Here is a 14938-nt window from a genome sequence, read left to right on the forward strand (position 1 = left end):
CCACTATGCCACTCCCCTACATGACAGACATGGTCTCTGCCAGGTGTTCTCTCTGATTCTGCTTAAAGACAGAGCCTACCGGTGAACTGGTACCACTTACTCCCGACTGCCTTCGATAACCCATCGCCACACAACTGCATACCGCAGAGGAACGCAAGTCCCTCGGCCGGCTTCCTTGGGGGGGAGACCGTCCGTGGGAAGATCTGATGGACAAGGTGGTTTCCCCTTTACTTCTTTCCCACAGCTGGCCAGTGGGGCGGGGAGGTGTGAGCGGGGCAGGGAGGAGAGATAAAGAGAAGAGAGAGACCTCAATTGACTAGCAGCAACGGGTTGTCCTGCCAGGCCACGCCAGCAAGGTCATTCCTGCACAAAGGTCGGACAATGAGTCCTGCATAGCAGATATGTGGCTTTTTCTGACAGAGACTGGCCTTCCTTCCGAAACAGCAGAAAGCACACAGCAGCAAGGAGACCCACCGCTCATCTCCATCTTCCCGAAAGGATTCACTGCGCAGCTGTGGGGCGTGTGACAGGCTGAGAGCCCACAGCTGTTGCCTCTCAGTCACTCTCTGCCTCCCTGGGAGACCGCGCTCTTCTTGGGGCAGCCTGAATGACGGAACAAGAAGCAGGTCCAGACTTCGGTTCTGTCTGCCCCATACAGTCCCCTCTGGTGGGCACTGTGCTCCAGAACTCCCTGATGGGCCAGCAGAGCCTTTGTTGGGTCTTTGACATCCCTTGTGATCCCCTTTCACGTCACGCTGCATCCCGGAGAACTCAGTCCATGATGGGCCTCCTCCTAAGGGATGTGCTGACATCGGGCATGTTTAAAACGTGAACATAAGCCAGCCCTTGAAGGAAATAGGATCAGAGGGGAATGGAATGGGGTATGCCAAAGAACAAGAGGAGTGGCTGACTTGCTTTCCCTCCCTGATGAGGGAGCTGTAGTCTCCTGAGAGGAGCTCTAATAGTGCTGGGAGCTAGGCGTGGGCTGCTAACCCAAGTTGGGAGTACAAACCCACCAGCTGATGCACAGGTGGAAGATGAGGCTGTCTGTTTCTGAAACGATGGACAGCCTCCCCCAACAAGCAGGCATGTCGTGAATGAGGGGTCCCAGAATGGAGACCCAAAGTCCATCTGTAGACAATCGGACATTGCCTCACAGAAGGGTCACAAGCAATGGACGAGCCACCCAGGGTGCAGCACAGCACCGACAAAACGCACAACATTCCTCTGGTTCTTGAATGCTACCCCCAATCCCCACCTCCATGACCCCAGTTCTACCTTACAAATCTGACTAGACCGGAGCGTGTACACTGGTACAGATAAGAGCTCTTGACACATGGAATCCAGGACAGATAAACCCCTCAGGTACAATAATGGGAATAGCGATCCAATAAGGGTAGGGGGAAGACGGGAGGGGGTGAAGAAAGGGGGAACCAATCACAATAATCTACATATAACCCTGCCCTGAGAGGGACAAACAATAGAAACATGGGTGAAGGGAGACAGCAGATGGTGTTAGATATGAAAATAATAATAATAATTTATAACTTATCAAGGGGCCAAGAGGGATGGAGGGTGGGAGAGACAAGGAAAAAAGGAGCTGATCCCAAGGGCTCAAGTAGAAAGAAAATGTTCTAAAATTGATGATGGCAACATATGTACAAATATACTTGATACAATTGATGTATGGATTGTTTTAAGAGCCCCCGATAGAAATATATATTTATATACACACACACATATACATACACACACATATACATATATATATGATGCACAGCTTCAGAAATCCTCTATAGGGTCACTGAGTCTGAACACCCTCAATGAGAGTGGGTTGGGTTCATCAGGCCCACAACAGGTAAGCCTGGTGGCCATGGTATAAGCCATAGCAGAGGGCAGAGGAGGGACGATGTGCAGAAGGAATGGCCCCTAAGTGGAAATGCCCTGGGTTTGATGTCAAATAAACGTGGTTCTCAATGATCCACAACCCACCACTCACCACCCAATGAATAAGTGACTTGTCTTCCCTGTGCCTCAGTTTCCTCCTCAGTGTTGGCCATCTGAGATTTTATGAGGCATAATGGAGCCGGGACACAGTCTAAAGTGGGTTACTGGTTGGGCTGCTAAGTGCTAGGTCAGTGGTTTGAAACCATTGCTCCAAGGAAGAAAGAGGAGGCTTTCTACTCCCATAAAGGGTGACTGGTTTGGAGACCCACAGGGGGAGTTATCGTCTGTCCTCTCGGGTCACTGTGGGTCAGAACCAACTCCAGGGCATGTCTGGTTTGGGTTTGGCCAGAGGAATGCTTCCTTCTTTACTCGCATGAGCCTGGGGGAGGGCACAGACATGGGCAGGACTGGAGCCCAATTGCTCCTGCGAAGGGGTCACTGCTCAAGGTTGAGGAGTAGCCTCGCAGGGAGCTGAGCCAGCCTTGAAAGCACAGGGCGTGAGAACCTTTTCAAAGCAAGTCTAGTTCTTTTTTCCTAGAGATGGGAGAAGGTTCCCTGAGGTAATCCTGCGCGTACTCAGTCTCCATCTGGCCAATGCACTTCTCAGACTACCCACAGCCGTCAAGTCAACGCCAACTCAGAGCAACCTTACAGGGCAGGGTAGGACAGAGCCGCTGAGGTTCTGAGACTGTAACTCTTTACAGGGTAGAACCCCCCCCCCCCATCTTGCTGCTTCGGAGTGGCTGGTGGTTTGAAACTGCAGGTCTTACTGTGTAAACGCTGTGCCACGAGCATTCCTTGGCCAATTAGCCAATGCGCTCACTAATGAGAAAACTGAGTAGATTCTCAGGTAGAGGCTACGGGCAGGGGTAGCTTTATTTCTGCTTAATTAAAACAGACTGTTGCTGTTGGTATAATGGGTTACGCGTTGGGCTGCTAACTACAAGGTCAGCAGTTCTGGACCACCAGCTGCTCTGCAGGAGACAGCTGAGGTTAGCAGTCCCACCCTGTCCTATAAGGTCGCTATGAGTCAGAATTGCCTCATATTGCCAATCAATGAACAACTATTGACACCCAGTCCGGCAAACAAAACACTGATGTCATTCTCTTTCTTTTATTTCTTCATTCAATTATTTTTTTTGAAAGTGCTTATTGAGTAGGACTTTGTGCCAGGCACATACCGCTTAGGACACACCAGTGAACAATAAGTAAGTTACATAGTACCCTCAAAGGCATGATATGGAGAAGCACATAGAGCAGGGCTGTACGGATTGAATTATGACACCCACCAACTCCCCAAGACATGTGAGGTAAATCCGACAATACTTGTGATTGCAATCTCTTGTGCAACTAGGCCTTTCTTTAATATGTTAATGAGCCAATATTATTGTAGGGTGTGTCTTAAGTCCGTCTCTTTTGAATATAATGAGCAGGCTAAGCAAAAGGCAAACTCACACAGATAGGGGAAGATCATTGTCAAATCACGTAGGATCTTCAAGGAATGGAAACCAGAAACTGAAAAGAGACAAGGACCTTCTCTCACAGCTAAGAGTGAGAGAGCCTTCCCACTGGGCACTGGTTCTCCACCTGCCTCACGCCGCGACCCTGTATTGCAGTTCCTCGTGTTGTGGTGACCCCCCCAACCATAACATTATTTTCATCGCTACTTCATCACTGTCATTTTGCTCCTGTAATGAATCGGGCAACCCCTGTGAAAGGGTCGTTTGACCCCCAAAGGGGTTGCGACCCCCAGGTTGAGAACCGCTGTCCTAGAGCCAGTGCCCTGAGCCTGGACTGCTAGCCTCCCAAACTCTGAGAAAGTAAACTTCTGTCCAAGGAAACGAAGAGCTGTGGCATGAGTAGCTATATGCACACCCATGTTCATCACATGTTCACAACAGCGAACCCCAGAAACAGCACAATGCCCACGAATGGACGAATGGGTAAACAAACAATGCTACATATGTGTGGCAATACTAGGAATGTAGAGGGAGGGTGGGTTGGAAAGGGGGAACCAATTACAAGGATCTACATGTGACCTCCCTGGGGGAAGGACAACAGTAAAGTGGGTGAAGGGAGACATCGGACAGGGAAAGATAGGACAAAATAATAATTTATAAATTATCAAGGGCTCATGAGGGAGGGGGAAAATGAGAAGCTGATCCCAGGGGCTTAAGTGAAGAGCAAATGTTTTGAGAATGATGAGGGCAATGAATGTACAAATGTGCTTTACACAATTGATGTATTGTGATAAGAGTTGTATGAGCCCCTACTAAAATGATTTTTAAAAAACAATGCTACATACACACAATAGAATATTATGCCATGCTAAAGAATAAATTTTATAACATGGATGAACTTGGAGGGCTTGATGCTGAGCAACATTAGTCAATCATAAAAGGACAGATATTGCATGAGGCTAAGTAGGAAAGTAAAGAGTCCTGGTGGCATAATAGGTTACATATTAGGGACGTAACTGCAAGGTCAGTAGTTCAAACACACTCAATGCTCTGCAGGAGAAAGACGAGGCTCTCTGCTCCTGTATGGATACACAGCCTCCTAGAAACTCAAAGGGCAGTCCTACTCCGTTCTACACGTTCTTATTCGAGTTGGAATGGATTCAATGGCAGTGGGATTGGATTTTGAGTTTTAAATAAAATAATTTTAATGCCAAGGCTATAATTCCTATGTGGAATAAACAGGTTTATTCCAATTAAAAAGTGTTTAACCTTGTCTCTACAATCAGCGATGGCTGTAAACAAGTTCTCCCAGTACTGCATTTGTCTTAGTCCCCTTAGGAGGCCTTCAAAACCATACAGTCAAAACACTGGCCCTCCATGGGATCTGCTGGGCCCATTCAATTCAAGGCAGAAAGGTTAGTTCAGAGGTTTTGACAACTGGTGTTTTTTGTTTTTTGTTTCTATAATTCCAAAGGACTAATCTTGATAAGTTGTTTCTCAAAAGACACAGGATGGCCACATGGAATTACTATGAAGAAGTTTAAGAAATGGACAACTGCACTGGGGAGAAACTATAGCCAGGAAAGTTACATCGAGGCATTGTCTGGCTGGGTGGTTTTTTTCCTATCACAACGGTGCACTGGCTCACTCAGTCAGGGCAGCAGAAGCTATCTTGAGACAGCACCACCGGAAATTCTTACTCCATCCCCCTCCAGACTTGCTCCTTCAGAAGGTATTTTGTTCCCTAAACTCAAAGAACATTCTGCAGGAATATGAATTGAGTCCCTCAAGGAGACCCAACCTGTTGCTTGGCCGTGCTGCAAAGGGGAGAGTGCAGAGTCTTCAGCCAAGAGTGAGAGACATGGAAACCCCGCCTTCCGAAGTGGTGGACCTGCTGAGGATAGGTCACCAAAAGAGCAGCAGCTGCAGATGTGCATACTATTTGTTTAACAAAGGTTGATATGGTTTTTGTGGCTATACTTTTTGACTTACCCTAGTGTGAGACCACTATTATTAAAAAATTTTTTAAAAAGAGGAGCTGATACCAAGGGCTCAAGTAGAAAGAAAATCTTTTGGAAATGTTGATGGAAACATATGTATAAGTGTGCTTAATACAATTGAATGATGGTTTGTATAAGATTTGTAAGAGCCTCCCCAATAAAATTAATAAATATATATATATACATTCAAAAATTAAAATAAAATAAAAATTCAAGAAAAAGTTTTCACAAAGGAAAAACCCACTCTTTGATGGTTACCAGGAGTGGGGAAGAGGAAGAGGATAAGTCACTAAGTAAAGGGTGGACACATATTACCTTGGCTGAAGGGGAAGGCAATATATACAAGAAGGAGATCTACAAGGTATTACCAAGGTAAAGCAAGACTCTGGAAGGGGAGGTAAACAGTATTACAGACACAATCCTACATTCACAATAATAACAGTAATCTATGAGTGGGCACATAAGCTGAACAAGTGTAGGAAGGAAAATGGGACTGCATATATAAAACATATATATTTTAAGTACTACATGTATAGATTGATGTATATAATAAATATACATGTATGCACTCATTGCAAACAGAAGAATGATCAAGTCACAGAACTGAATAAAAAATATTAACTTGCAGCCCCAAAAGACAAAGATAAATATTATAATGAAATGTTTAACGATCTAAAGTTAGAAAACCAAAAAGGACAAACACACTCAGCATATGTTAAAGTGAAAGAACTCAAGAAAAAATTCAAGCCTGGAATTGCAATCTTGAAAGATTCTATGGGCAAAGCACTGAAAAGTCGAGGAAGCATCAAATTTATCAAAGAATCATCATCACTGGACCAAAAAGAACTAGTTAACACTCCACCATTTCAAGAGCTAAATTATAATCAAGAACCAATGGTATTGAAGGAATAAACCCAAGCTGCACTGAAAGCATTCCCCCCAACCCCCACCCCCCAAAAGTTCCAGGAATTGATGAAATGTTTCAACAGCTGATGAAGCATTGGAAGCACTCACTTATCTATGCCAAGAAATTTGGAAGGCTGGCCCACTGACTGGAAGAGATCCATATTTGTATCCATTCCAAAGAGAGGTGACACAACAAAATGCACAAATTATAGACAGTTCCGGGGGGACTTGGGGTGGGGGGTAGGGGGGGGTAAGGAAGTGGTGTTAACAAACCCAGGGACAAGGGAAAAACATGGGACCCCAAAGGGTAGAGAAGGGGGAGTGGCAGGCCAGGTGGGAAATGATCAAGGGTAAGGTTGCTTAGAGAAGAGGTATACTCTAGCCCAGGTGGCAATGAAGCATGGTAGTAGGGCAGGAGGAAGGTCAAGGGAGATGGAGGAAAGAGCTAGGAGTCAAAGGGCATTCATGGAGGTCTAGACAAAGACATGTACATGCAAATATATATAGGAGGTTGGGGAAATAGATCTTTGTGTCTATATTTATAGGTCAAGTATTAAGGTGGCGGAAGGACCTTGGGCCTCTACTCAAACACTCCCTCTATGCATGAATACCTTCTTTTATTAAATTGGAACTCTATGATGCTCACTCTCCCGACACAACAGCTGGAGCCAAAATGGGTGAACAAGTAAATGTGGTGAAGAAAGCTGATGGTGCCCGGCTATCAAAAGAGATAGTGACTGGGGTCTTAAAGGCTTGAAGATAAACAAGCGGCCATCTAGCTCAGAAGCAACAAAGTCCACATGGAAGAACACACCAGCCTGTGTGATCGAGTGGTCCCAAAGGGATCAGTTACCAGGCATCAAAGAACAAAAAATCATATCATTGACTGCACACCTCCATGATAGGATCGCTGAAGACAAATGGGTGCACAAGCAAATGTGGTGAAGAAAGCTGATGGTGCCCGGCTATCAAAAGAGATAGTGTTTGGGGTCTTAAAGGCTTGAAGGTGAACAAGCGGCCATCTCCCTCAGAAACAAATAAGCCCACATGGAAGAAGCACACCGGCCAGTGCGATCACGAGGTGCCCAAGGGACCAGATATAAGGCATCATGCAAAAAAAAAAAAAGATATAAGTGTGTGTATGTATGTGTATTTATGTGTATATGTATATATGTATGCGTATATATATATTATATTAAATGAAGGGGGAAGTGCAGAGTGGAGACCCAAGGCCCAAGTGTCGGCCAATGGAGATCCCCTCATAGAGGGGCTTAGGAAAGGAGATGGGTTAATTAGGGTGTGAGGTAGTATCGATGAAGAACACAGCTTTCCCCCAGATCCTGGATGCTTCCTCCCCCCAACTACCATGATCCGAATTCTACCTTGCAGGGCTGGATAGGACAGAGGCTGTGCACTGGTACATATGAGGGTTGGAGATACAGGGAATCCAGGGTGGATGATACCTCCAGGACCAAGGGCGTGAGGGATGATGCTGGGAGAGTGGAGGGTGAGTGGGTTGGAAAGGGGGAACTGATTACAAGGAGCCACATGTGACCTCTTCCCTGGGAGAGGGACAGCAGAGAAGGGGGGAAGGGAGACCCCGAATAGGGCAAGATATGACAAAATAACGAGGTATAAATTACCAAGGGCATATGAGGGAGGGGGGAAAAGGGAGGGAGGGGGGGAAAAAAATGAGGACCTCTTGCAAGGGGCTTAAGTGAAGAGCAAATGCCTTGAGAATGATTGGGACAGGGAATGTATGGGTGTGCTTTATACAATTGATGTATGTATATGTATGGATTGTGGTAAGAGTTGTTGGATTCCCTAATAAAATGTAAAAGAAGAAAAGAGGAGAAAAAAATGATTAGGGCAAAGACTGTACAGATGTGCTTTATACAATTGATGTATGTATATGTATGAACTGTGAAAAGAATTGTATCAGCCCCAATAATTTGTTAAAAAATAAAAAATAATTTAAAAAAGAAAAAAAAAACAAAAAAAAAGAAAAATATCATTTATATAGCATGCAAGGAACATTTGCTGATCACTCAACAGTAGTCGCAGCAGTCCATTGATGGGGAGCTGGCAGAGGTTGAAGTTGAATTCAGAAGAGGACACAGAATAAAGCATATCATGATTGTTATCAGATGGATCTTGGCTCAAAGCAGAGAATACCAGAAAGATGTTTACTTGTGTTTCATTGAATATGTAATGTGTAGATCTACTGTGTAGATCAGGGGTCCTCAAATTATGGCCCACGGGCTACATGCAGATCACCGGGTGTTTTTGCCACCACTGCCTGACCTACTTAGCAGCCAACTCATCCAGTGTGCCTAGGAATTTGTTCATAGTTTTTTTAAACTATAGTCCGGCCCTCCCACGGTCTGAGGGACAGTGAACTGGGCCCTTGTTTAAAAAGTGTGAGGACCCCTGGTGGAGATCTTAATAAACTATGGATAGCCTTGAGGTGAACAGGAATTCCAGAACACGTAGTTGTGTGCATGCAGAGCCTACATGTGGATCAAGAAGCAGTTGCGTGAACAGAACAAGGAAACGCTACATAGTTCAAAATCAAGAAAGGCATGCATCAGAGTTATATCCATCCTATCACCATGCTTATTCCATCTTCTTTATGCGGAGCATATAATCAGAGAAGCTGGATTATATGAAAAAGACTTCAATTTCATGATTGGAGAAAGGCTTACATATACCCTGGAATACGAAGATGAAATAACCTTGTTTGCTGAAAGTGAGGAGGGCTTGCTGATAACACTTGCTGATAAAGATCAATGATTGCAGCCTTCCATGTGGATTACAACTGAATGTAAAGAAAAAAAATCCTCTCAATTGGACCAATAGGTCACATCACGATCAATGGAGAAATGATTGAAGTTGTCAGGGGTTTTGTCTTACTTGGATCCATAATCAATGATCAAGGAAGCAGAAGCCAAGACCTTCATCCACTGCATTGGGTAGAGCTGCTACGCAGACATCTTTAAGGTGTTGAAAAGCACGGATGCTACTTTGAGGACTAAGGTGTGCCTGGCCCAGGCCAGGGTATTTTCAAACACTTCATATGCATGTGCAAGTTGGATATTGAATAAGGAAGACCAAAGAAGAATCGATGCATTTGAATTAAGGTGCTAGCAAAGAATATTGAAGACACCATGGACTGCCAAAAAAACAAACACATCTGTCTTGGGAGAAGATATTTTGGTATTATAACCAGAATGCTCCTGAGAATCAAGGATGGTGACACTGTTTCAGGCATGTTATCCAGAAACACCAGCCCCTGGAAAAAGACATCATGCTTTGTAAAGTAAAGGGACAGTGACAAAGAGGGAGAGAGACCCTGGATGAGAGAGATTGACACCGTGGCTGCAACTCTGGGTTCAAACATAAGAACAATTGTGAGGACGGCACAGGACCAGGTAATGTGTCCATAGGTAGCTGAGTTGGAAGCGATTCGGAGGTACCTAACAATAGCAACATACTTATGAGCTATAAATTCTACAGAGGCTAGAGCTACGTGGGCATTTACTCATATGTTCATAGCAATCCTATAAGACGGGGTAGAACTATTCCCGTGGGTTCCTGAGACTGTCACATCATCTCTCTCCCATATAACGATATAACTTCTGGCTAGCAGCCCAATGCATAGGCACTGAGCAGAATCGACTCAACGGCAGTGAGTTTGGTGTATGTATATGTGTCCGTATATATTGGAGTACACAGAAGTTCTGGAGATTCTAGGGCATAATGAAACCCCGTGCGGGGATGAGTTACTGGGCCTGGGACTCAAGACCAGTCTGGGTGGAGTAATATCAAAGTCAGTGGGCATAGCACAGTCCACAGAGAATGTGCTTCCTTCTACTTTGGTGAGAAGGGACTGGGGTTTTAAAGGCTTGCAAGGAGCCATCCAAGAAGCTGCTATTAGTTTCTCCCCATCCGGAGCAAAGACAAGTGAAGATACTCAAAGACGCAGGGAAACAATTAGTCCAAAGGACTAATGCCCCACCTGAGTTTCAGGACGCTGAGGTGCCGGCCACCACTACCAACCACTTTAAAAGGGCCACATTAGAAGGTTCTGGAAAGAGTGGGGATAAAACATAGAACAAAACTCAAACTCCTTTTTTAAAAGCCCATTGGTCAAATAGTGACTGGTGAAAAACCTGAAACTAATCCTCTTTGTGTCAGCCCGGAACCTGACTCGCTTCCCTCAACCAGTAGACAGGTGGATACAGTGAACAATAGCATCCGGGAGATAAACACTGTAGACAACAAACCATTCAAGAACAAAATGGTAGCATTTGCCCAGATGCAAAGCTCAAAGGCAGGAAGGGGCAGGAAGTGGGAAGCATGGCGCTGAACACACAGAGATGTTAAATGAGTGCTGTTACGTTGTGGAACAGTGACTATGGGTTGTTGGATGGAAAACTGATTTGCTCTACAATGCTTTCGCCCAAATCATAACTTAGTTAATTTTTTAAAAGGTATTACAGCCCAGAAAAGGATAGTTCAACTCTCTCTCAGGGGGTCTCCATGTGCTACAATGGACTCAATGACAAGCAACCACAGGGGTGGTGAAAAAGAACAATGACTTATCAAGTAGATGTATCAACCTGGAAAGAGGTCTCTGATTACATTAAGGGGAGAAAAGCAACACAACATATTGAGCATGCACGCTGATATTAGGTGCATCCCCACTTCATAAGCATTAATTATAGTAAAATACATGTCTTAGACTTAAGGAAACAGGCTGTGTACCAGTAAAAGAATGACGGAGGACACTAAAATTATCACAACGCTGTCTCGTTACTGGGGCTCTAGGTGATTTTATTATTTCTTTTTCCTCCTGTGTCTTCCTTTCCCATGAGAGAATGTATTACTCAAGGAACAAAATTGATTTTAGTTTATAAGTTTAGTTTTCAAGTGCCCCTTTCATGGTGGGACCTTTCTACTAAGGGTGATGGGAAAATTGGGGAATGGATAACAGTGATAATGGACCAGCAGGAGAAACATAATTAATTTCACTGAATTGTTTCTGTGAAGATGGTGGAAATAGTAAATGTTTGTTACACATTGCATACAAAGAGGGTTTCCAAATGTTCCTGAGAAAAACCTATTATATTTTCATTCCACTTTTCCTTGAATGCTTTAAGCTCCCTCAAAATTAGCACAGTTGAAATAAGACCCCTTCATGCATGTGCGGAGCTCTCAAAAAAACTGTGCTCTCAAAAAAACTGAGCTGATTTCTGTAGCCTCGTGAAAGTTAGAACAGAGCCATCCTTGGCTCCCACTTAAAAAAAATGTTTACTGACACATGTTTCACTTATCATATAATTTAATCATTTCGTCATATTAAGATTTGTGCAACCCTCACCACAATCCATTTCTCCTCATTCTAAATGTTGTTAGCTCCGCATATCTCCCCATCCTCCCCTGCCATATCCCTAGGCAATTACCCATCCAGTTATTGTTTCTATAGGCCTAGCTATCCTGGATTTCATAAACGGAAAATCACACAAAACACAGACGGAAGCAATCAAACCAAAGAACAGGAAAAGCCAACAATGAGTAGACAAAGCAGAGCAAAACCTCAAAGAGAAAGCAGGAAATAATGAAAACTGAAACCACTTTAAAAAGTCAAAAGGAATGTCAAATGATTACCTCTACATCTAACTACATCGGCCATCCTTGACTTTGCAGAGATCTCTGTCTGATCGCAAGGCTATCACATCCCTTGACTGTGGCCAGAGGGGAGTCACTAGTGGCTTAATCCATGTGTGGAACCTGCAAATGGATTTGGGGTTTCCACTGTCATCCATAGCCTTCTGCAAACTGCATGTTCACAATTTAAGCTCTGAAACCGTTCCCTCCTTTAGATTTGGATTTTATGATTTACAGTCCTTGGATCACACAGGTTGGTGTGCTTCTTCCATGTGGACTTAGTTGATGACTCACTTAGATGGCTACTTATTTGAATATAGACCTTTCAGAGCCCAGGTGTTAACCTTTCTGATAACCGGGCAACATCTGGTTTCTTCACCACACTTTGTTACAGCACCACTATCTTCAGTGATCTCTTTGTGAGGGCAGGTACCAACCTATCCCTTTTAAAATGTGAAAAAGCACTAACCTCACAGAAACCAGGTCACTCACCCAAAGTCATACATCTTGGTACTCGGTTTAGCCAAGACAAGAGTCTGGGAAAGCTGGAGTCTCCTTCCAAGCCAGCAAGCACATTAGCCGTTTTGCAGGCCGTGTACCCACAGATGTGTGGTTTCAGAGCAGTTAACCCTTTGCCCTTACCTCTGCCAGGCGTGAGTGCTTGTGGACGTTCTCGCCTTTTTGCACACTGGGGGCCAGCTGCTGCAGGACACCCCTGCTGCTTGTGAGCGCTCTGGTCAGCCGAGCAAACTTCCCCCAACCTAGATCCCAAGGGAGAGAGGAAAGACAGGGTCAGCCATGTCTCCTAGGAGCACAGATGTTTACATCACCAGGAACACTGCTGAAGCACATACCCAATTGTCCCCTGGGGTGTCCATGACGCATTCTGCCTTCCCACCATTGGGACCCACTGCTCACAAAGGCACCCCAACACCCTCGCTCTCCCTGTGCCTAACCAGAGCTCAACAAATTGCACGCAGGTGGTTTCAGTAGCACTTTACAAACAGGGTCCACCGCTTGTCTGGCACCTCGTCCCACTGCGGTGGCTGGTGTGTGGCTGTGATGTGGAAGCTGTGCCACTGGTATTTCCATGCCAGCAGGGTCACCCACATTGGAGAGCTTTCAGCGCAGACTCAGAAGAGTCTGGCAAATGATTTCTAGTGAACGTCTTCTGAAAGTTTGCCAGGCGTGTTTATGGCTTTGCTGTTTAAGTTTCCTGCTTTTGCTGTAGACACTTCATCAGAACGGCTCACTCGCTGAAGGTAAACCATCAAGTGCGGCACAGTAGAGGGCTGGGGGGGGGGGGTGAGGGAGACGCTCAGTGAGCTGGATCAGCACAGTGGTCATGATGGATTCACGCATGCCAGCAATCAGAGAACCGAGTTTGGTCTGTTGTACACAGGGGCACCATGAGTCAAAGGCAACTTGATAGTGATGATCTATCTTTCTAACAAATAGGGAAGGTGGGACCCAGAGGTGGCTACGTAACTAGAAAGAGTCTAGAACTGAGACCCTTCATTCTGGCCCAAAGCTTTATTTGCTGACTTGCCCACTCACTTTGGGGTGTTCTCGGTCGCCATACTCTCTGACCTTGCAAAGGCCCAGCCAGTTCTGGGCTCCCTATGGACATGTTTCCCACATAGTCACACACTGGATTGTGTTCTCCAAGGCCAAAGAAATGAGAACTGAAATCAAACTCTAGGTAGGTGGGAAGAAAGTGTGGGCAGATTTTAGTCTGCTCTGGGCTCAGGATAGATGGCTTATGGCTGGTCCCCTTTATTTTTATTTATTTATTTTTCACTGACAGGTCCTCTTTAAATAAGAAGCCCAAACAGTTTGGTACTGGACTTGGAATAAAGAAATCCTGGTATAAATCCACTTCTGCCTTGCTTCACAATTTCCAACAAGTTGTTTAAGCTTTCTGGGGCTCCGTGACCACAGCCGTAAAGTGGAAATTGAAACATTCTCCCTGCCTAAGGTGTGCCTGACCCAAGCCATGCTCTATTCAATCAACTCATGCACGTGTGAAAGCTGGACAAGGAATAAAGAAGACCACAGAGATGCCGATGCAGTTGAGGATGATTTGGTGAAGAATATTGCAAAAAGCATCATGCTCAGTAAAGTAGAAGACCAGCCAGAGAGAAGAAGAATCCAATGAGATGGATTGACACAGCAGCTCCAAAGAGCTCCAATATAACCATTGTGAGGCTGGCGCAGGACTGGACAGGGTTTTACTCTGTTGTACATCAGGTTGCTACGGGTCCAAACCGGCCCGATGGCACCCAACAATGCCTGCCTATAGACCATGGACTACAACATGGTTGTCCTGAGGCCCAGTTGGCCCTGCTGAATTAGTTCCCAGGAAGAGTGAACCCCTGGCCGTTTCCCAGTCTATTCAACCCTGGGGTACACTGGATGACTTGCTGGGGCTCTTCTACCCACAGTCTTCGCAGCTCCCGGCAGATGACTGGGTGGGAGCATGCCAATGACAGTGTTCCTCACGTGGAGCCCCGTAGTTCCTGGTGCTGTCCAGAGGTCAGTAGCATTAAACAGGTTATTGGCCTTTGGTACAAATTTCAAAACTCTTGATCTGGGGGAATTTTTTATGAATACAGCCAGAATGGCACATTGGTTCTTTTTCATCTTGTTCCCCAAATTCTGGGCTTTAATAAAAGCTAACAGTACTTCCATTTCTCCGGATGTCATAAAACAAAGAAACGAAAGTGCTGGAGGTGGCCGAGTTTTGCCTCGTGGTGGTCAGCCTGTGGGTGTCCTATTAATGCCAATGGGAGCAGACCGCATAGACGCTGCAGGGGATCTCTGAACCTCCCCAGACAGCACCCTTTATGACTGGGCTCACTCGAAAGCATCTGTGGGAACCGTGAACTAGAGTTTGCAAAATCTCTTTCAGAATCAGACTCTCTCAGTTCTGATGAAAGTGGGGTTGAATCCTGC

The 14938-nt window shown here is 45.2% G+C and overlaps 1 protein-coding gene across 2 annotated transcripts in view; it reads right to left on the reverse strand.

Moving 5' to 3' along the window:
• Positions 1-14938, reverse strand: part of KCNH1 (potassium voltage-gated channel subfamily H member 1) — a 500025-nt gene that overhangs the window by 404388 nt on the left and 80699 nt on the right. For both annotated transcript variants that reach the window (XM_075540569.1, XM_075540568.1), the window contains exon 5: positions 12626-12744. In XM_075540569.1, coding sequence (XP_075396684.1) covers positions 12626-12744 — 119 coding nt within the window. The remainder of the gene's footprint in view (positions 1-12625; positions 12745-14938) is intronic.

This window comes from Tenrec ecaudatus, chromosome 1 (genome assembly GCF_050624435.1).
Source record: "Tenrec ecaudatus isolate mTenEca1 chromosome 1, mTenEca1.hap1, whole genome shotgun sequence".
Lineage (NCBI taxonomy): Eukaryota > Metazoa > Chordata > Mammalia > Afrosoricida > Tenrecidae > Tenrec > Tenrec ecaudatus.